This window comes from Centruroides vittatus, unplaced genomic scaffold (genome assembly GCF_030686945.1).
Source record: "Centruroides vittatus isolate TY-2023 unplaced genomic scaffold, ASM3068694v2 contig_19, whole genome shotgun sequence".
Taxonomy (NCBI): domain Eukaryota; kingdom Metazoa; phylum Arthropoda; class Arachnida; order Scorpiones; family Buthidae; genus Centruroides; species Centruroides vittatus.
Window position 1 is genome coordinate 6,439,034 of NW_027121169.1, and position 24,389 is coordinate 6,463,422.

The 24,389-nt window shown below is 28.3% G+C and overlaps 1 protein-coding gene across 2 annotated transcripts in view; it reads left to right on the top strand.

The window, feature by feature from the left end:
- Positions 1-24,389, top strand: part of LOC136970209 (uncharacterized) — a 61,225-nt gene that overhangs the window by 27,383 nt on the left and 9,453 nt on the right. For both annotated transcript variants that reach the window (XM_067264633.1, XM_067264634.1), the window contains exon 3: positions 21,101-21,331. In XM_067264633.1, the coding sequence (XP_067120734.1) occupies positions 21,101-21,331 (231 nt within the window). The remainder of the gene's footprint in view (positions 1-21,100; positions 21,332-24,389) is intronic.

Genomic DNA, 24,389 nt, shown 5'->3' on the forward strand with positions numbered 1-24,389 from the left:
AAAGATCCAATTGAAACTAATGGATTTCTTTCTTTTATTGTTGTTAAGAACCCAATTTTTCGTGTTTAAACCCTAAATAAGATCCTACAGACTTAAGTCAAGAAAACACAATAAATTTTGAAAATTTTAATCATTTCTTACCATATAAAACACACCTTAACATCAACCTCCTATCAAGAGAAATAACACAAATTTAATTCATCGTGACTTGTAATAAATTATTTTTTTAAAAAAGAAAAACACAATATATATAACAGGATAAATCTACAGAAAAATCCCCAAGATTTTTTAAAATAATCCCTCTTCTAAATTGTATAACTTGGAGATGTTGGGATGTTGGAATATGATGATACCATAGAAAAATCCATTTAATACTAGTGGATTTGATATATAATCTTCTTTTAGTTGTGTTTTATTGTTGATGCTAACTTCTTCTTCTCCCTCTCGAGTTGCTTTCTCTTTATCCTAAGGCCACTTGTATCTTCAGAAAAGAGATGTTCGGATATCAAAGAGGCATTATCGATATTGCCTTAGGTTAAAGATCTAGTTATTTCCATAATAGTCTCTCCGTTCCCCTCCTCTTCTTATTTTTTAATCATTTTTTTATCATTTCGACTCCTTGCAAGATTTTTTAAAAAGATTTTCTTTATCTCGTTTTCTTATATCGAATTTTTTTTCTTTTTCTTTTAAAAAATTCTTCTAAAATAGAAATAAATGAAAAATTCAGCTGAATTTTTTGAAAACTTTGACGCATTTTTGGAAGAAAAAAATTCAATGTAAAGCTGGATTGGGTTCAATTTTATTATTTTTTAATAGTTTTTTTTAATATTTAATATTTAAAGGACTTTTAGAAATAATTCAATTTCTTTAATCCTTAATCATTAAAAAATATGTTTGAAAGTCACTTATTTATTTCGTCCCCAAATAAATCTACTTTGTATCCATTTTTTCCATTATTTAGTGTTTTTTGATATTCAACATTATAAAAAAAACTTAATTTTACCTTTTTAATTTTTCTCATATGCTTTAAACCGTATCAAAGGGATATCAGAACACTTATGATACCATAAAACATGTAAAAGAATTTATTATATTAAAGAAAGACAGGTGTAGATACTGTGGAGGATATCATAGGACTAAGGATACAACGATAGGACTAAAAATTTCACGAAAAATGTAATGAATTAATAATATAAGAAAGATACCAGTGTTATAAAGATATCACGAAAGACATCATGGATTAAGAAACTGGTTGCTAAGTAAGGGGTTCCACGAAAGATGTTAGTAGAATAAGAACTCCAAAAAATTATCAGTAGATACACAAAACCATTAAAGATATCAGTAGTTTCATGAATCCACAAAGGTATCACTCGATTCGTGATGCCACAATAGTATCAGCCAATTCGTAATGCCACGAAAGATATCAGTGAAGTAAGGATGTCACGAAAGGAAGACAATACTTGTAGTATACTAAATATATCACGAAAAGCATTATTAGAGTAAGGAAATCACGAAAGATATCAGACATTTAAGAACACGAATTAAATATTCTTTGCTTTCTTCCGGTATCCATCATTTTTTCATTCTGACCGGTACAAAACTGACCGTTGTTTGCAAGTTATTTTATATGCGTATTTTTCATAAAAATTGTTCCTAAAAAGTGGTTTTGAAGTTAATTTGCACGCATTTAAAAAGTTTCTAAAAAATAGCCACTGTTTATAGGCAACCATTGTTGGGAGGCGGACATTATTGGAAGTTCGATTGTAATAATAATAATAAAGTTAGAATCAATTCAGGTAGACATAAATTGAAAAATTCAAAAAAAAAGGAATTTTTTTATGTATTCTTTTGAAAAATGTCAACATTTGACTGTTTATTTGACAAACAAAAATAGGAAAAGGAATAATACTTCTTTCTTCTAAAAATACTCCCCAAAAAATACTAACGCGTGTTGTAAATAAACATTGGATGCCCTCTTTTCAATCTAAAAATAACATTTTTCTCTTCTAAAAAATTACGAAAAAATGTTTTTATAGGAAAGAGTAAATTAGAAAGTGGGTTGTTTGCGTGTTTTTTTATTCACTATTTGCATACCAAACACTTACTTTTCCTCCTCCAAAATAAATTATTTAAATCTGATTTTTTTTCTTATTAATTTTTCATAAAAAATGAGAATTTATAAAGGAATTTTTTGCTCTTTTTTGAATAATTGCTCGTGTTTGTGTGTATTTTAGGAATTGGAATTATTCTTCAGGTAGCAAGGAAATATATTTGATGCATAATTTCAAATTTTTGGATTTGTGTATAAATAAATTTGTTGTATTTTTGTAAACACATACTTTATTTGAGCCTTATATTTGCATTTGCCTGCATCAGTTGTGCTTTATTTCTGCACTCATCCACTTTAAAACAAATGAATACTTGTGAATGTTTTCTAAATTTAAGCTTTCTAGTAATACATATACACGCAAATTATTCACACATTTTCAACTTTAGAACATCTTTGTACATTAAAAATATATAAAAATAGGCTATTATAAGACTGAACATATGTACAGTACGTGTATTATGAATATGAACAATACATATGAATGTACAGTACGTGTTTATGAATAGTGGAATATGTTACGTTCATTCATATCTTGTATTCAAGAATTGTTGCATTTTTTGTACGTATTTATACACTACAAACGTGTACAAAAGATTTATGCAAAGATGTACCGTACAAAGGTGTGAAAAACGATATGAAAGGTATACAAAGATGTACTGTACAAGGGTGTGAGCGCTGTGCGAAGGTGTTTAAAGATATTCAAAGCTACACAAAATGTACAAAGATGTGGAGAAAGTATATGGAACATTTGAAAATGTATGAAAAGATTGAGAAACTTAGTAAATATATAGGATGACAAACGTCGAAATTTTCTTTAAAGTCTCTAAAAAATACATTTCTTGGCTACAAATGATAAAAATAATATTTATTTTTAATGAAGGAAAGTAAATTACTCACTACACTGAAAGTAAAAGCAAATAATATATATACAAACTCTTGAAAAAACCGAAAACACTTGAATAAATCATCTAAAAAACACCCGATAAGTCCACAACTTCCCCTTCTACCGTGGTAACATTTACATTAATGTAATGTGTAGTGGAGATTTAGTTTACGATGGTGTAAGCCTGGGGCATATATTTGTTTATTACAGTCTAAACGAGCCACCGAGATGGTACCCCGAGGTCTGCTATACCTAATGAATCCTTTTACCAAACTACTTTTTTGGATGTTTGCCATTTTTGGACAGGAAATCCTAACCTTTAACCCCTCAAACACCCTCGTTAAGTCTCTAACTACTTCCTACAACCAAGAAACTTGTAAGGTGTTAGACGACTCGTTAAGTCGTCTAACTCCTTACAATTTTCTTGGTTGAGTATGGAATTTAATGCGTTGTTAAGTGAGAATAATTAATCGTTAAGTCTTCTTTTCTTCTTCATCATCTATTGAAGCATCTTCTACGTTTTTAGTACATAGTTTATGTCTTACGAATATGTAGATAAACCGGATATTCTAAGAAATTTTGCTGTGTTACCTATGGTGAGTGATAAAATATAGCTTTTCTTGATCCTCTTCTACAGGAAGCGACTCATCTCAATCGATAAAACAGTGATATAACAGCGTAACAGAATGTGTACTCTTATCCATCAGATTGTACACACAGACAGACACACTAATGACTGTCGTTGATACAGATTACAAGCTGTGTTACGTCTCTTTTAAAAGTATTATTGTTAACCGAGTAAACATCACGTGTAGTCACTCAATTAGATCACACATTAAACCTGCAAAATGCGCCCACTAATGGATGTCATGTGCAGAAACAATCCCCCTAAAGAAGGATTAGATTTAAATCTTACCTCTTCTGTTTAACCTTTTTCTTATATACAAGTAATCATAGCAAAGAGATCCGCATCATTGTCCACTCACGTGATGCTTTTCTAAGAGGCAACAAACCTGGAAAAGTGCAACATTAGTTTGTCAGGTATCCCAAAAGACGAGACATTGCTGCAATTTCGGATAAGGAAAGCATTACTGGAAGGGGGTAGAAAGGAAGCTTTACTTCTTAAATCTTGTAGCAGTATATCGCCTATCATAGATATTACCTGTTTGAGATCCCCAATGGAAGCAGTTAGACCGATTCTGTCTAAATGTTTGAGAGATCCTTTCGTGTTACGTTACATAAAATGCGTGACGTTGTTGTTCTTCTTCCAACTTGTTCCTAAATAATTTAAGTAATTCATGACGGAGGAGAATGCCAACTACTAGGACTCGTTACGTACAAACTATAGCAACCAAATGGGTCAGTATGGTGAATTTTTTAAAAGGGTTAGTTGTAGATTTAATGTGTTTTATTTTTCTTTTTCCTTAACCTATGAATTATCGATTAAACGTAACGTTTCGCGGGGATTATTCTCGCATCCGGATGTTGCACGCAGTTTACATTGCTGCAATACTACATCCACATTATCTTCGCTAAAGCACCACTTTCTTGATACGTAATGGAGTTACGCTGTGGGAACGTAACGACTTCTAGCATTAACTGGGTAGTGTAACTTACTGAAGTATCCGCGTAACTATCAGGAAGTGATGATATTACTAATTGGCTGGAGGCGCTTTTTCTGGAAAGCTCCACTTCCGCTGTTAGGGGGAATAAAAATAAAAGTTTGGTAAACTAAAATGGTGTTGCAGATTGAACAGCTCTTTATTTTGGCTTTACTGATTCAGAATTACGGTTCCTTTCGGTTCATAATATGAATGCGAATTCGAATCCTTCTAATTCGGCATGTGAACCCAAAATATGGCCCTTTTTAAACTCAGAATATGATTTTTCGAGTACAAAATATCACCTTTTAAACAGGCCCGTAGCTAGAGGGACCTTTTATTGTGACTTTCGAATTTCAGATATAACCTTATTTAGCCTAGCTTGTTAGCTCTCAAATTCGGAATATGACCTTTATAGTCCATAATAACCTCCTGAATTTAAGATACGATTCCTAAATTCAAAACATGCCCTTATACAGCTTATGTAATATATAGAATGTAATTTTTATTATTCAAAAGTCGACTAGTTTTACCTCAAGATGACTACTTTGTACTCAAAGTATGACTTTTTTAAGCTCAAAATATGATCTTTTTCAGTTCGAAAATATAAATTCAAGATATGACCACTTCGAGCTAAGTATACGACCTTTTATAATCCAAAACACGACCTTTTCTAACACAGAACACGACTTTTCCACATCATAAAATGGGACATAAATTCCTTCGGACGTAAAACTGGAATGAACACCGAAAAGATTAGAAGATGACCCCACCTTTCTTTAACTATATTCCTAAATAATTTAAGGATAAAACAATTGATTCTGTAAGATTTGATGTAGTTCATCTGCTCTAGAATAACGAGAATCCTCCTCCTTCTTCTTCCTCCTGATGCTAGAAAAATAACCATTTTCCGATTGAACGGTTTCTATTGGATACTTTTACTAGAAAGAAGATAGTTTTTTTCCGCTCGGACAGAACCACTGGACCAAGATAGCAATCCAAAGTTAGTCACCTTGGTAACGGATAACCCAGATTGAATTTCATCATTTTTTCCCCTCTTCTTCTTCTTTCACTAGAGCCTCTTTAAATTTTTATTAATTTTCTTACTGCTAAATTCCAATTTTACACCTGGAATTTGCCTGTTAACTGTATTAGATGAGTGAAATCTTCGATCTTACAATGGGGCAACAGAATATCCCCATTTTTAAACTGTAGTATGGATTTTTAGGTTAGAATATGACTTTTATTTGAAAATATAAACTTTTCTAGTGTAGAATATTATTTTTTTCTATATATGATATTTTAAGCTGAATATTTCACCTTTTCTAGATGAAAATGGTAGTTTTACGCTGAGAATATGATTTTTTTTTTCCAGTTCAGAATATGACTTTCTCTTAGTGAAAATATGAATTGGATTGATGAGATAAGGCAATGCAACAACACTTGGGCGTTCTGCCAAAAGGTGGTGCCTTCCGGGAAGACTTTCTATAGAAAAGTGGCCTTATTTAGATATTAGACACGTGAACAAAACCCGGAAAATTCCATTTTGCCAGTCTGTTGGTCAGGCCCAAACCCGCAACCAGGTGTTCGGTAGTACTTCAGAATATTGCCTTTTGTAAGTGAAAATGTGACCTTTTCTATTTGAAAATGAGCCTACTTTCCTGCTCTACTTTTCATATTCTGTGCTAGAAAGAATCATATTTATATAAATATGATTCTTTCTAGCACAGAATATGGAAATTTTCCACAAAAACGTGATCTTTTAAAGCTTGAAATTTGACATTTAAAGCTCACTATGATCTTTTCCACCTTAATTTATGGCATCGTCTTGTGTAGAGTGTGACCTTTAATACAAATACTTTCCATAATAAAGCCTTCCATCCCCTACAGAGTCACGACCTTCTTCACATTTGAATATGTCTTTTTGACCTCATATCTTTAAAATGGATTGTGTTCAGACATTCTAAACATCTTTAAACAGCAAGTAAATCATCTTTAAATCATCCCAAATCAGATCAACAAATTAGAGACGGGTCTGTAGTGACGAGTTGTATTGTTCTTTAAACTAAGGATAGAATTTCATCTTCTGTCGATCAGGATGCGAACCAAACAAGAAAAGAGGATTAAGTATAAAGCAATCTGTTGATACAACCAAGAATTTAATTTTCCTCCTCCTCCATCTCTTCTGTAAATAGAAAAGCAATTGAAGTTAGATATCCATTCCAGCTATTCCTGTTTATAATAAAGTTATCGATTGTGCAAATGATGCACAAACATTACTAAGGATCCTTTCATTAACCATTCAAACATACACACATAAGCATACCTTCTAATTTCTATACAATATTTAAATATTTACAGTACTAAACATGATGTTGAAAGGTATCTTCTTACTCTCAATTGTCTGTTGATCGCGTGGCACAATGATTTATGAAGAGTTTTCTACTAAAAAGTCGCGTGATTCGTGTGTGCATGTATATATACACACATACACACACAAGGATTCCTCCTAATTTCTATCCAGTGTATTGGAATACCTCCTGAATGAGAAAGGTCACATTTCGAGCTAAAAAAAATAGCATATTTATGTTATAAAATACTTTATCTTGAAGTGAAAAAGGCCATAATCTGAATAGAAATTTATTCTGGGGTTAAAGGTCATATTTCAAATAGAAAAGATTGTATTTTCAGAAGAGTAAAGGTCATACTATGAATGACCTTTCCCCTATTATGTTTTGAGATTAGAAATTCAAGCAGAAAAGTGCAAGATGGTAAGCTTAAAACAATGTTATATCACGTGGTACGTTGATTTGTGACGAATTTCCTGTTTAAAAAAAATCGCGTGATAAATGCTATTCTCGTCACGAGCTCCCCTATTGATCTCGAAGAAAGCGATCGAACTTATGTGATTAATTTTCGTGTCCGTTTGTGATTTATTCGAAGTGTCTTCTCGATGAAATCACGTGATCGCATTACCCCTATGAATAATATTTGTCATGATAAAATAGTTTCAGCGATAAGATAATTAAATTCGCGTGTTCTTTGCACCTGAGCTGTGTATTCAGTAGCATTTCGAGTAATTCATGAGTGTGTGAGTCAAATTTTTACTCATGTTCTGGTGACTGCTGAACTTCTAGTGTCATAAATAAAGCAAATTCTCGTGTAAAGCTGTAACCTTGCACCTGGTTAATCGATAATTGTTCAGGTATGAGTCAAACTTGAGTCACTTTCAGGTGACTCCTAAATGTGATTCAGTTGTGACTAGAATTTGTTTATTAGCTTAGTTTATGCTTTCCTGCTTTAATTTTTGGCTTTTTCCTGTTTAGAATGTGACTATTTCCTCTTAAAATATAATATTTTCAATCTAGAGTATAACCTTTCTCACTTTAAAGTATATTTTTCGACTGTTAATATGACTTTTATAGTAGGAAATATGATCTTTTCATTTATACTTATGACATTTTGCACTCAAAATGTGACTTTCTTCGGCTCAAAAACAACATTTCTTAGCATAAACAGAGCTCATTCTTTCTGAAAATATGACCTTTCTCGGCTTACAATGTAATGCTTCAGCCTTTTTATTCAATTTTCACTCCAAAAAATGGTAATTCTTATCATAAATGAGACTTTTTCGAGCATAAAATAAGACTTTCATCCATCTAAGATGAGATTTTATGCTTTAAAACGTCTTTAGAAGGCAGAAAATTCAACACAAAATAACCAAAATTGAAACAAAAACTATCAAACGATCGATATTCATTAAAGATTCTAAATGTAAACACAGAAATTCCGAAAATTTATATAAGATTACACATGAAAAGGGGTGTAAAATAGAAAAAAAGGCGCAGCAAAGTAGCAAACAAGATATTTAAATAAAGTATTATTTTGCAGAGGAAGACAAGTCAATTATTCTAATTGTAACCTCACGAGGATTTCCTCGATCCGATTTTTAATTCCTGTTTGAAAAATTATTTCCCCCATAATTTTTATTCTTTAAGAATTCTTTATCTTTTCATTCTTGTTTATAATTTATTGTTGAAGCTGTAACTAGACTTTCCGGCTTAATCGGATGGGATGAAAAGATGATGTTTCATTAACATGGCACGTTACCATAACGACAGTTAATGAGAATGACCCCTTCAACATTATGCCAGTTGGATAGGGTTCTGCTCATCTTTTTGTGCTGTTAAATCTCATTTTGCTGTTGAAATATTTATGAAATTCATCTAAATTTCGCTATGTATATTTCCTCCTCTGAAGGAAGATGCTTAGTAAAATTTAAAGAAAATAAAGCAAATAAATTATATAGAAACTTGAAAATGAGGTTAATTCTAATTAGAATAAGGTTCCGTTCATCTTTTTACGCTGTTAAATTTAATTTTAATATTGAAATAATCAAGAAATTCGCCTAAATTCGGCTCCATCTCTGAAGAAAGATGCTGGATAAAATCGCTAAAATTAAGGAAAATTGAGTAAATAGACCTTACAAAAGTGACTTAAATGTATGTATTTTTTTAAATTTTAAATTTTAAAATTATTTTAAGGCATATTAATTTTGTAAAAGTCGAGTTAAGTAATTTTTACTCTTATAACATGATCACTTTATTGTTTATTTTTCTTGAAAATTTTGGGTTCCTGCCAAAAATTAAATAACTTTTCATCAACTTACTTGAATTTTTAATATTCATATATTCTTCTCCTACCATTAATTTTGCCTTCTTTTTTACGGGAGCCGTTAATTTACCTTTTTAAAGTTTATTAATTTCGCTGCTCCGCTGTACGAAGGCGATAATAAGTTTAGGAAAGTGGATTATTGTTTAGTTGTTTATGGATCTTTCGCTACTTTTCCTTCGATTTTACTGTTGTAAGCGCACACAAACAAGTAATTTATTATGTGTTAATTGATGGGGTGTCATTTTTTTAATTATATTCCTGCCCTATCGTGGTTAAATCTGGCTAGGAATGTCATTATGCAATGACACTTGTAATCAGTTTTTGGACAGGAAAACGCCAGTTTGTGCTTGTTCTAAGCATCTCTCTGGTATAAAATCATCATCATCATTATCCTTATCATCATTTTATAACTGTTTTCTTATTTATTAGTAGCATTTAGTAGATAAATCAATAGCATCTCATCCATTCTTGTGTGGCTGTTTTAACTCATAGAAACAAAGCATTATCATCATTTAATGCTTATAAAAATTATGATAATGGTTATTTATAGCCTTAATTATACAATTTTCTAGAAATTATTATTAAAATAAAATAATACAGTATAATTTTTTAAAATTTAGAATAGCTAAATCAGCATCATTCTAGTGCTCCTATTTCCTCATCATAGAGATCTTAAACAATTATATAAAACCTAAAAAGACGACGACGATGATAACATAAAGTCTTCTTTCTATACAATATTTCACAAATTTTTGTCAAATTTAAGCGATTTTATCTTTCATTTCTCTATTTTTCCACTTTTATAGTAACTAATCATCAGCATCTTTCTACGTTTTATATACTTTTTAAGACTCTATGAAGCTGAAAAAAATGATTACGATGATTTAAAGCCTTGATTCTATAGAAATTCAACTAATTTATTAAAAACTTACATTATTTATTGAACTTCTTATATCATCATCTCACCTTCATCAAAGTAGACTTTAGTACTATATCATACAGATTTTAAGGATACTCAAAGAGTAGAAAATGATGATTAAAAGCCTTAATTTCATGAAAATTCTAATAAATAGCAAAAACTTGAAACATTTATTAATTATGTAAAGCATTTTTGCACTTAATTTTAATAAAAATAGTCAAAAATTCTAGCAGTTTTCATGGTTATCATCACTCCAGATTCAACAGCATCACATTCGATTGCTCTTCTTAGGGATTTAAATTAAAATATTAAAAATAAAAGTGAAAAAAAATGTTCCATTTAATTATTTGATATGTTCCTCTGATAATAAAGTGAAAGTTTTGAAGAAGATGCTAAATAATTAATTACTTAGGTAATCTGAAAGGAAATTCTATCTTGCAGTAGAGAGTGAGGGTTGTTTGGATATTTAAATATTAAATAAAGGAATGAATAATCCCATTGGAGCATAAGTTACTCGAAAGGATGAAGAATAAATGAAGCGAGTGAGGATAAACTGGAGGAGGAAGACGAAGAAGACGAGGAAAGGAGGGAGAAAAAATAAGAGAGAAAGTTAAAGAAACATCCGAAAAATCGATGAGAAAGACTTGTACATAAGTTTTAATTTTCTTAATATAATTTATGAAGGACGTACATAATTTATATATTAAAACTTTGTATCAGAACCGTACTCTACGAGGATATACTTGATCGATAAACTGTGTTAATCGCTGTAAGAAATAAGAGGAAAATAATAAAAGCATCCTCAACGTTTCTTCTCTAACAACATCACCCAAAATTCTGCAAGATATAACGCAAATTTAACTTATTTTTTAATTAAAAATTGTTATATTTGTGTGAATATATTAAAAACGATGAATTACCTAGAGGAAAATGGATAAAATGACAAATTTTTAAGTTTTTTTATCACTAAATTCTATAGATTTTATGCTAAAATTGATACGGACAGTCATACAGTATGTATAGGGCTGAATTCTCTGTAAACGGTTCGAAATTGTGAGTAATAGAATGAAAATTAGGAGACAGATTTAAGCATATAAAACTTGGAGATTTACATATTGAGAGTATAAAACCCATAGTTTTATTTAGAAAATGAAGTAAAATACTCGAATTTTATAACATTTTATTTTTATTATATAAAAAAAACTTCTCAGTTACATCAATTTTATTTCAAAACCGTATGACTTGTCGAGATGAAGATGCAGATGAAAATGCAAATAAAGGATTATAAGAGGCAATTACATAAACATTACAAAGAAATAATTATTAATAACTTAAATTGTTGAAAAAAGCAGTAACAAATAATTTTAAATTAAAAAAATAAGACTTTCTAAAAATTTTCTAGAGTTAATTTACATTTTTTTTTTTTTTACTTTAGTATCAAATAAAATTCATTCCATCGTGTTGATCCCAAGTTACATTTTTCCATTTACAAACAAACAAAGCATTCTTCTCTGCATCTCGTTTTAATAAAGTGAAAGTTCAATAAAAGTGAAAGCTTTCTCTCTATATAAAATATTAAGATTTTCAATTTATGCAACAACTTCTTTAAAATTCCTATTTCTATAATTCCTTCTCTTGTGCTTCTCGCACCTGTTGTGATACACTTTTCCAGCTCTCCAAATAAATTAAAAATAAAAAAACTTGTTTTTTGATATCTACACTGTTTACAGATATCAGAAAAACGTAATAAATAAAGTTTTCTTGTTTACAATTTGCTGGAAAGTCATAGCTTTCCAGCAAACCTGCATATATCATTAAAATCTCTCTCTTTTTAGGCAATCGTATAAGAGTAGAAACTTGGATTACCATAAAAAATGCTTCATTATTCCAAAAATTGTTATAAAAATTTAAAGAAATTTGAACATTTTTACAATTGTTTTATATAATCGAAATTTTACAAGCTACTCTCTTTTGTATGAGATGGAAAAGATGCAAGAGGCTGAATAGGAAAGTCCTCTTCTGCCCCTCGCATATTTCCCATTTTTCCAGATAAATTAAAACTAAAATAAATGATTTTTTTATATCTAGATACTTTTAAAATGTCAAAAAAATACATTAAATAATTTTATTTTTGTTTAAATTTTGCTAGAAAGCTGTTACTTTCCAGCAATTTTGTTCACATCACTAAAGTGCTACTCGTTCCTCTTAGTTAATTAGAAATGGATAAAACTTTGAATTAGCATCAGAGAATTTTCTAACAACAATTTACTACAATTTTCCAAAAATAAAATGTTAGAAAATTTCAAAGAAATTTAAGCAGAGACATTTTTAATTCCTTCTTTTCCATCTCTCCTACCTGTTTACAGAGACTTTTTCAGGCTTTTAGATCGTTTTATTATTATATCATTTAAAAACATTAAAAATAATTTTAGTTTCATTTATTAATAAAATGAATTCTAGAAATCTGCTTTCCAATAACACCATTAAAATGCAAGAATTTTAATGGTGTTGTTGGAAAGTTTTAATGGTTTTAGATGATTATAGAAGAATAAAATCACCGAAATGAATTTATTCTTCTGAAAATTCTTAAAAAATTATAAAAGTTTACAATTTTTATATTAATCTATCTATAAAATATTGAGATTTTCCATTTAAACAAAAATATCATTTTTAAATTCCCCCTTCTCTTGCTCCTCGTTTATCTGTTGAAGTATACACTTAAGCTTCTCAAAATTAAAATATATATATATTTTAGACGATTTTTAATCATTTATATATATATATAAAAAATGATATTTTATGTTAATGTATTTGCTAGAGAGCTTCAATGTTATAAACAGGCTTGCTGAAAAGCTTCTGATTTTAGCAAGCCTATTTATATCTCACATACTTATAAAATAATAACATTGCTGGTAAAATTCAATAAATTTAGGAAAATTTACAAGTTATTATGCTAATCTAGCAATAAAATATTAAGATTTTTGGTTTAAGCAAGGAACGTTTTTAATAATCCTCCCTCTCTTCAGTTAAACCTGTTCAGGTATTCCTTTCAATCTCTCAAAATTAATATGAAAGTATGTGTTTTTAGATATCTTCACCATTTATAAGCATCAAAAAACATTTTAAAAAACAACGTTTCATTTGTTTATGTCTTGCTAGAAAGCTCATTAAAATACTCGGCTCTCATGCCGCGTAATTATAGGAGAAATGTTGATGAATTCCCAACCAAAAAAAAGAAAAACACTTTCTGCATCATTTTTATCCGGATAAAGAAGATGAAAAGTGTTTTTTGATGTTGGAAAATGTTGGAAAATTGGAAAAAAAAATTACGATCTCTCTGTTAATCCCGTTGCAAAATGCGTGTACATGGAGGAAAGGTTGGAAGTTACGATGGTTTCTAGTTAATTACAAATCGTAACTTTTGCATCCGTTGGATGTAAATGGAGTCGAGTCGTTATCCTGTGCAAACAGGTGTAATTTGAAGATAATTTTCCAACATTTATACACTTATCTGGCCTCATTAACAGTCATTTTCTCTGAATTTATTAATGCGGTTTTGTGGAAATTGTTCGAAGAATGTTGGATTGTTTATTGTTACGTTGATAACTTATAGAAAAAAATTGTTTATCGAAACGTTTAAATTCATCTGATGCGAATAATTATAGTTTCTTTTTTATTAATGGAAAGCTGAAAACAAGTGTTATATTGCTGGAAAGCTGCTTTTATGGTTTTATTAGTAGAAAGTTGTTTGCCGTAGTTTTGTTTTAAAAGCTGGGGGAAAACTCCTTGTACAGCTTTCCAGTAATACAAATTGCATTAATGGAAAGTTTCGCGAAGAATGTTCTTAGTGGAGCGCTCTAACGAGTGAATGTTCTTAGTGAAAAGCTGTACGAAAAAATGTTTTTAATGAAAAGCTATGTAATGTTATTATTGGAAAGCTGCATAAATAATGAACAGCTGTTATACTGTATTATTAATGAAAGCTGCTTGTGAGAATATTTTCCATTACATAAGTAGACAACAGCACTGCTGTACTGTAATGTGTTCACGGAAAGCTATAAACGAAAACTGTTTCTCTTACTGGAAAACTGTCAAAGAGGATTGTTTGATTACTGCTGCCTTAATTATGTAGTTCTGTTTTCATTGAGAGCAAGCTATACATAAAAATATTTTATTATTTATTATAGGAAAGCTCTACTTGAGCTATTACTTTATTAAAAAAGAAGTACATAAATGAATATTATTTATTCCTGCAATACAAGTTTTATTGTTGGAAATCTCGACAAAGAAGTATTTTTATTAATGGAAAGCTCTCCAAGAATTTATGTAAATCTTTTTTTTAAAATGTTCATTTTATAAAAATCTGTAAATTCTACTAGCGTTTTATTAATATAAAACTGCAAAACTATGCAACTATGCATTATAGTATTAATATAAAGCTATACAAATGAGAAACACGAAAACGTATTGTTTTTTTTATTCATGGAAAACGTTGTACTGAGGAATTACAAATACTGTAGGTTGAGGTATTTAATGAAGAGTTACCTAGATGAATACTGTTTATTCAGGAGATGTATAATTATGTAAATTTTATTGCTGAAAAGCTTTAAAAAGAAGTATTTTTATTCATGGAAAACTCATCAAAAGTTCATGTGAAACTTATCTTTAAAATGATAATTTTATTTTAAAAAATGTAAACTTAAGCAATGTTTTATTAATAGAAAAAATCGATAAACAATTCATAAAAAAATTTGGTTTACAACTGTATTGATTGAAAGCAATATATGAGAATATGTTTCATTGCACTAAACAGTATTTAAGATATTAATGAAAAAGAACAAAAATGAATATTGTTTACTTCTGGAATTCTCTATAATTACGAAAACTTTATTGCTGGAAAACCTTAAAAGATTTATTTTTAAATACTTTTATTAACGGAAAGCCCTTCGGAAATTTTCGTCAAATTATTTCTAAAAATTGTTAATTTTTTTGAAAATCTAAAATGTTGGAATGTTGTATTAATAGAAAGCTGTATAAGAATAAATTATTTTATTAGTAGAAAGTAGTGAAGTAAAAAATAGTCAAGAATATCGTTTTATTGATGGAAAACTATACTTATTTAATCAACGATAGTGCATTGTTTATTCTTGGAATGTAAAGCTTTATTGCTGGAAATCTTTGCAAAAATATGTTATTAATCTCTTATGAAATTTGTATAAATTTTAAAAACAAATATGTTTTTGTTTTTTTTTTAGAATTCTATCGATGGAAAACGATAAGAAATATTGTCTTCCATTGATAGAAAAGTGCAACTGACAATATTGTTGGAAAGCTGTACCGAGGGATTACAAGTAGAAATGGTTATAGTATTTGAAGAAAAAATTAAATAGATGAATGCTGTTTATTGTTGAAATTCCACACAGAATTTCGTAAATTTGTTAAATTTATCCACGTTTTATTAACAGGAAAACCACAAAACTGCGTAATTTTATTAATGGAAAGCTGCAGAAGTGAGAAGCACGATAAAATTACACGGAAAACGTTTTAAAAACATAAAAAAACTTGCAATAAACTTTTCCAAAAACGCAATAAAGGTATTTTTCAATTAAGATTTTTTTTTTGTAAAAAGGGAAATTTTTAAAAGCTATTTTCAAATAAAATTTTCGATATCTCGTCAACGATCTTTGTAAAAAGGACATTCCGAATAAATTCAAAAGAAACATTTCTTTCCCCTTTAAAAAAAATCGACATCTTATTAAAAACAGGAACGCTTCGTTTTCTTATTCTTCTTCTTAGCTCGGAGGTCTTCCAAAATTGTATCACAATTTCTCATTGGCCTTTTATGACTATTTTATTGATGTAAATTCTGATATCTGAGCTTATTATCTTGTCGTTCATTATCGAAATATCTCTTAAAATCTTGATCGAAGACACATAAAATAATTTTATTACTTTAATAACACGCTATCATTGCAAATCTTATTAAAATATATATATATATGTCTTCTTGCGCCTCATAGAAAGAGGATCTTTACGTAAATTGATGTATAGAAAAGGGGGGATTCTGTATGTTGATATGGAAAGGAACGGTTTCTGCGTTGATGTAGAAATGAGGGTTCTTATAAGGGAAAGAGGGTTGTTTTTATAAAGAAAGGAGGGGTTTTTTTATTTCGTACGTTGATACGGAAAGGGAGGTTTTTATAAGGGTTTTATATGTAGAATGAAAGGGTTTGTATGCTAGTATAAGCTGATATAAAGGAAAGTTATTGATATGTGAAGGAGGTTTCTAAGAAAGAAGTAGGTTTCTTGTGTTGAAGTGGAAAGAAGGATTTACTTACCGGTATGCTCATATAGAAAAGGAGGGTTTACTTATGTTCATATAGAATGAGAGAAAGAGAGTTATGGTTAAGTAGAAAGAAAAGACTTTTATATGCTAACAAGAAAAGGGAAATTTTTTATATTGATATGGACAGGAAGACTTTCCTATGTTCCGTATAAAAAAAAATTATATACATAGAAAGGAGCATTTGTATGTTAACACGAAGACATTTTTTAATTTTAATATTAAAAGTTCATGTATATTAATATGAAAATACAAAATACAAATTTTTTCTACATTTATTTGTAATGTTATATGGAAGAGGGATCATTTATGTATTCATATAGAAAAATACTCTGGTATGTTGAGAGGAAACAGGACTTTTTAATATCGAGAAAAGGGAGTTATTGTATGTTGATACAGAAAGAGGAAGACTTTTATGCTCTTATAAAAAAAATCTATTTTTATGTTTGTTTTGAACGAAGGAGACTTTTGTGTGTTGATATAGAAGGAGAAAGTTTCATGTTTTAATATAGAGTTGGAGAAGTTTTGTATGTTTATATTGATGTGGGGTTATCAGAAGGGGTTTAAAGAAGGAGGTTTGTACACGTTAACATTAAAAGGAAATCTTATAGAAAAAGGGGAATTTTTCATCTTGAAACATTCTCGGAATAAGAACATTTTTTTATATGTATAAATAAAGAAGAAGAGGGAGTCATTTTATTACAGGGCGTTTCACCCCAGCAACGCGTAAGAAAATTGCGAAGAGTTTTGCTAAATTACTCCCTCATCGTATTTTTTTTTTTTTTTTTTTTAAGTTAGGAATTTCATTTTTCTGAAACCTTTATCAATTCTTTGATTGATTTTTTTTTCCTGTTGGCAGCATTTTCTTTCGAGTTCGTTGATGCTGAAACTCACCCTCGGGGCTCAAATGGGGCACAGACGACTTTGGTGAGTCGCACTGGTGTCGTTACTGCTTATCGTCCATCTCTGTGGTAGTGCAAACAAGGCTTTTAGAAGTCACTGCCTGCCATGATAGCGATTGTGAAATATATCCACTTTGTTTACCATACCGTTTCGCTTCTCCTCCCTTTATTGTTTTTAAATACTTGATGTGGTTTCTATGAGTCTTATGGGCCAAGTTATTCCTAAATGGGGCCTTAAAGGGTTCAGATAGACTGGATTCTCCTTTCTAGACCTTATAATATGTTACTTTTACTGCCTTGCATCTACATTTTATCACCCTGCTGCGAGGCATTCAACACCAGAAGCTGCATTCACAGTGTAAAGAAGCACACAACTTTTGGGATTTTTTAAGGTTAAAAACTTATATCATCTTCCTGTATTATTCAGAAAGGGATCATTCTTCATTAAGGGTCTTAAATCATCGAAGGAAGTCATTAAATTCAAATAACTAGGATAATATTAAAAGCACTATTTTCAGTATGTTACTTCATGTTTCCTCACACGCGACTTTTATCACAGTGTTTAGTAGGACCACTATTTTTAGAGTGGTTTTTAAACTAAGTCGGTATTTAGAGAAAGAAACGATCGAGTCAAAGGCATTTTAAGATATGAATGGAATTTCCTGTCTTAACTAAGACAAAAAACGGACGTCTCCCACCCTGACATTGCAGTAAATCACTGCTACTACACTAATAAAAAAGCACTAGATAACCTTTAAAGTTTATTTTATGCCACTACAAGGATCTCTCTAATGTGTTATTAATAGCTGAGAGTGATTGCTTTATTATTGTAGTAGTATCAGTAATGAGAAAACTTTCGAATGCTGCTACTGTAACTCTTCTATCTCGTTCCTAAGAGCATTAATTATTACTATTGTTACAAGTAAATGTAATTTTTATTAATTATTCTCCTGTTAACCTCTCAGGAAGAGAAAATTAATGTTGCTGTTGCTGCATTATACATTTCTTCATTGCAATTACCTTTATTTTATGAAGTTACAAACTGATGATACTGATCTGTAACAGTTCTTAATGGCATAAAAATCCTTACTACCAGCATAATTTACTGTACTGTATTTACTTTTCATAATACTATATAATTAATACATACCTACACCTGATCAATACTTTAACAAGAGGACGACATACAATGTTGATATATATAACTTCAGATCAATAATTATAGCATTAAATCTAATTTAAACATTAACTCTTAATTAAAATTGCATGTTATACTACATAAATTAGTATACACATAGCATAAAATACATAAATAACATCATAAGCAAACTATAAGCAGAGTAACAATATGTGATCATGATACAAATTATTCAGTTATAATATAGATAATATCGTGAATACTCATCATAGTTTAAGTATGTGCATAGTTTAATATGTTGGTAGCATTATAATGATACTAGCATAATAAATCTGTAAATGTACAGGCACTAATGTGATAACACAAGTAACTTCCTACCATGCTATCAACGTAATAAACGTGTACTTGCATATGATGCTACTAACATAAAGCATTAAAACTATCTTAATCTCTAGTTTTTACAATTTTATATGATTAAAGTATACATTACTGTAGCAGCACAATAACTAATTAATAATTAATTAAGTAGAGTAATGTTACCATACTCTAGCATTTATACTACTAATTAATAGTATACGCTAACGTATACTATAGCACTATAGAGTACTAAAGACTGCTAACTATACTATAGAATTCTACAGTGTGCTGTACATTATAGTTACATTAAAAACAATTAATTAATTAAATAGAATAATAACGATTCAGTTATATCTGATAGCAGTCTAGTATCATGTTACTATAGCAGCACTGTTATATATACGAAAGATATTGAGAAAATAAACTACAGTAACAATAAGAAAATAATTTTAAATATCATATTTCTCTCAATGATAACCTTTAGAAAGAAGAGAGGAGGATAAGAGAAAGATTCTATCCTTCTTACACTATTTTTTTCTAAAAAATTCACCTTAAATAAAAGTCGATCTGGGAGGAATTGGACGTTTTTTTTAACGTGTTTGGAAGTTGAGCACATCACAAATAGTCATCCAATATCTCTTTGAAGTTTAGAAGTTAAGAAATTCCACTTGGATCTCATTCTGTCTTTACTTGAAGGACAAAGCATTGTGCTCTTGGGAAACGAGAAAGAAAATTTTTTAGCTTTTGCAGTATTTTTTTCCGAAAATAAAAATAAAATAAAAATCCTTATCTTTATAGTAATTCTAAAGTATTTTCTATCTAAAATAGGAAATTATATCACGTGATTGAGCATTAAAATCATGTTTTACTCCCCCTGATGTACAGTCAATTTATTTGTAATCGCTTCAAAATAGAGATTTTATATGTTGAAATTTATTATATTTTTTATAATTATTTTTAAATTTAAACCGTTTTAAAGCTCAATATGCTACTTTAATATTAATTTCAGTACTATTTTAACAGTATTCTAGCCATATTTACTAGAAATTTTCGATACATTACCACTTAGAATTTTGTTTTTTATTGGTTGTTCTTTTACATTTGAATATGCTTCTTAAATATCAATTTATCTATTGAATTTCGTAACTTTAGTGCTACGTTTATCAATGTTTAGTAGCGAATTTCAACAATTTGTCTTCTTAAAATCCTAGATGTTACTATAGCAACAATATTTTATAATGATTATTTATAATTTAAATCGATCTTCCAGCTTGAATATATTGCTTTTACATTAATTCAGCTGTTATCCTTCAATATTCTTACTGTATTTTCTAACAAAGTTCAATAATGTGTTCCCTAAAAGTTTCAATTGTTGTTATAGTAACATTTTTATTATATCTTGATTCTTTAACATTCAACATGCCAATTTAGTGTTAATACAACTGGTAAACTCCATAGCTTCAGTATCATTCTAATTATATTTGCTAGAAAATCTCAACACGCTGCCCCCTTAAAACTTTCAGTTGTTACTATAGCAACATTATATACTGATCACTATCATCAACAACACCCACGAGAAGCATTAGAAGTGTTACAACCACTAACATTTGGAAAAACCTTACATTTTAGTTTAAAAAACGAAGGTTCTTTGGTAAAGGAGGATAAAAAAAATTGTTAGAAATCGATATAGCAGCATGGTTGCACATACCGTAAATGTTTTATGGAATATTATGAGGTTAATACCACCAAAAGATCATTAGTGGGCTTTAATAATTCTTTTCCGTGATGTCAACCAACAGTTTGGGGTCGTACATGGCTTTAAGTAAAAATTAATGCACCACATGGGTGGCACCACTCGTTAATAATCACTTTCATGAATTATTTATACATAAAATTGTTCAATTTTCATTCGAAATCATTGTTTAATTATTGAATATCCATTGCATATTGTTGCTATAGAAGTATGGCTATTATTACTACTATAGGAGCATTGTTAAGTGTCGTAGCCTTAACTTCATTATTACGTAATTGAAGTACTGTCGACCAATCCACGTAGGGAAAATATAAATGAATTAAAGTCAAAACTATTTAATTAAACATTATTATCATCTCATCTTACTTTAAATTTTCCCATTTAATTATTTAATGGAACAAAATTTAATTTAATCTTTAGATTGCCTCCATCTACAATTGTATCGTGATAGCAAAGACAGGTGCAAGAATGGGCCCACCAAAGCTTCACTTTCTCTCGAAGGATTTCTAGGAATGGAGACAGGATTCACATTGGATAAAGAGAGCAACACCTTAGCTCTCATCTGTACTGAAGTTGTAGTTGTACTTGCCTTCGATTCTAGAGAATTACTTATTCAGTGGCAGGTGAAAATTCGAACTAATTTAGTTGAAGGTAAGTCTACTTCTATGTTTTATCAACAGCACATAAAATTCAATTTATTACATGAAAATATGTAAAATTTCTCATAAAAAATACAAAAATTCTACACATTTTTGTATAAATTTGTATTTTAAAAAATAATACTCATTTTTTATCATTTTTATTTATAAATTTATAAAATGTTCCAATTAATTTTTTTGGATTGAAGATAATATCTTTTATGTAATTTTTAAATTTTTATTCGTACATTTACCGTATTTTCTAATTTTGTACGTTTCAAACTTGAAAATAATCATTTTCATTACAATCGACATTTTTTAATCGCAATTAAGTTGGAATTAATCATGTTTAAATTGAAATTAATCACGTTTAAGTTGAAATATTATCATTTACAAAATGAAAATAATTATATTTTTTTAATTTTGAAATGTACAAATTTAGAAATAAAAGAAATATATAAAATTTCAAATTAAAAATTGTAGAAAATTTACATATTTCTCTAATTTTCATATAATAATTTACTAAAAAATAATTAAGGAAGTGTTTTAATACTTTTAATTTCATTTATAAATTCATCACTTTCAATTTTTTCCTGTAATTTTTTCCTGTATTTTGAAGGTTAAAAATATAATCATTTTCATTTTTAAATTTAAATTTTTTAAAATTAATTGCAATTAAATTGAAATTAATCATAATTAAATTCAAAAATTGTCGTTTACAAGTGGAAATGATTAACTTTTAATTTTTTTTTATTTTAAAATATATAAAATTAAATACTGTAAATGACGAATTTTATAAACAAAATTAAATAGAAAAAAGTATTTATATAATTTTCAAATTATTTTTTATTTAAATTAATAATGTTTATAATATCATAAAAATTAAAAATATAAAAATTACAGATAATAATTTTGTTAGTAATTTTCATAAATTTTTTATAATCTTGAAATATATAATTTAATAGCTGTTTATAACAAATGTTCCATCAATTTTAACTCTCGCTACATTTTAATTATATTACACAAAAAGTTTTTAATTAAATTATTATTTTTTCAGTATTTTAAAGGCATTTAGAATTTTCTATAATATTTTATTAAGGAACTGATATTTAATTTAAAATTTCGATCAGGATCTCCCCATTTGTGTTTAATATAATGCTAACTTTTATAATCTGCAATGGTTTATACGCGAAAAAAACTAAATTACATGTTTAAAAATGATTTTAAAATGTAATTTTTATAATTTAGAATAATATTTTTTTAATTTTAACAACTTTTTTTAAAATCTATTTAGCTACTTCTATATTAACTTTTTCTTATGTAAATATAAAAAGTTAAGATGATATTTAATAGAAATTTCATTGAAATTTTAATGATTTTTCAGGTCTTTTTATCATCTTTAAAGTTTATTCGATACGTTAATATCAAAATCGAATTTTGAAATCACGAATATAATTGCATAATCGATATTTATTTACAATGATAAGTGCTACTACAAATTTTTAATAAAAATAAGAGATTGTATTTACTAATTATTAAATATTATTTCGTTACTAGAGTAGTAGCACTTGCAACCATTTACACAATCATTAAAATAAATAACAACCCCTTTCTGCATTAAGTAAATTGCATTAAGAAGCTTCATTTACTACTTTCTAATTGCAAATTTTCCTACTTAACACTAAGTTTTCTACTAAATTCTATACTCAGATTGTATCATCTAGTAGATAAATTTAACATCAAAACATCTGAAGATGAGTTAAAATGTATAATAATTTAATTATTTATCACCGTAATAAAATATTTTTATAATTATAATTAATGTAGTAATATTCTGTGTGTACATGTTTTAAAAAATGGTTTAGTTTTTATAAATTTTATCCTTTATTTATTGAAATTTTTAATTAAAAACTCTAATTTTAATTCAAATTTTTGTAAACAGGAATAGCACAGGTTTTTCTAATTTACAATTTTTTTAATTGTTTAAATATATTACAAATTGTTTATAGACATTATTTCGTTGTTTTTTCTTAATGTAAATACAGTCAAACCTGTAAACAACGGCCACTGACGGGAACATAAAAAGTGATATTCACAGGTGGTTGTTGTTTGGAGGATATTTTGTATGCAATTTTTTTTATTAAAAGAAACAACCCGCTACTATTTAAAGATGTCCGTTGTTCAGAGGTTCGATTATATTAAAAATTATTTTTTAACTTGTAATATTTAATATTATTAATTTCAAAACAATTCGTCATTCATCCTATCTGCTCACCCCTCACTCTCTCCCTTTCTTCAGTCTAGACTCGTGATAGAACTTAATAATAATACAGTCAAACCTGTATAATAAAACCTGTATATAGCGAAAAACCTGTCATTAACGGAAAATTTATACGGTCTTCTGAATTTTTTGCTAAAAGTAATGTAAATTAACCTGTTTAGAGCGGAAACATGTCTAGTATGGAAGAGTTGTTCGGTTCCGTGGGGTTCCGTTATACACAGGTTTAATTGTGTATAACGGAATTTACAATAATTATAAATTTGAAATTAATTAAATGATATTTAAAAACATATTTTTAAACTAATTATGTATACTTTTTTATAATAATTTTTTTAGCTTTTGAAATTTAAAAAGTAATCATTTTTAATTCTGTAAACTACAATTTTTTATCTTAATTGTAATTATTTCAATTTAATTGTCATTAAATGTAAAAAATGCTAATTTCAAAATGAAAATGATTCATTTTAACCTTGAAACGTACAAAATTAAATAAATAAAAATTGAAAAGTGATGAATTTATGAAAACGAAACGAATTTAAAAATTATAAATAATTATTACCAATTATTTTTAAAATAAATTAATAATTGAATTATTTAAATTAAGTTTACATTTATAAAATTTCACTGTTATAAGCTGATTGCTTCATTGTTAGATTTTTGTTATAAAGAATCGTTTTAGAAAATATTTAAAAAATTTTAAACTCTAAAATGATTACGGTTGTTGTTGGATCGATTCATTTTAATTCTCTGAAAGAACTTGGTTGTATGGAATTCATAATTAAAGTGGAAA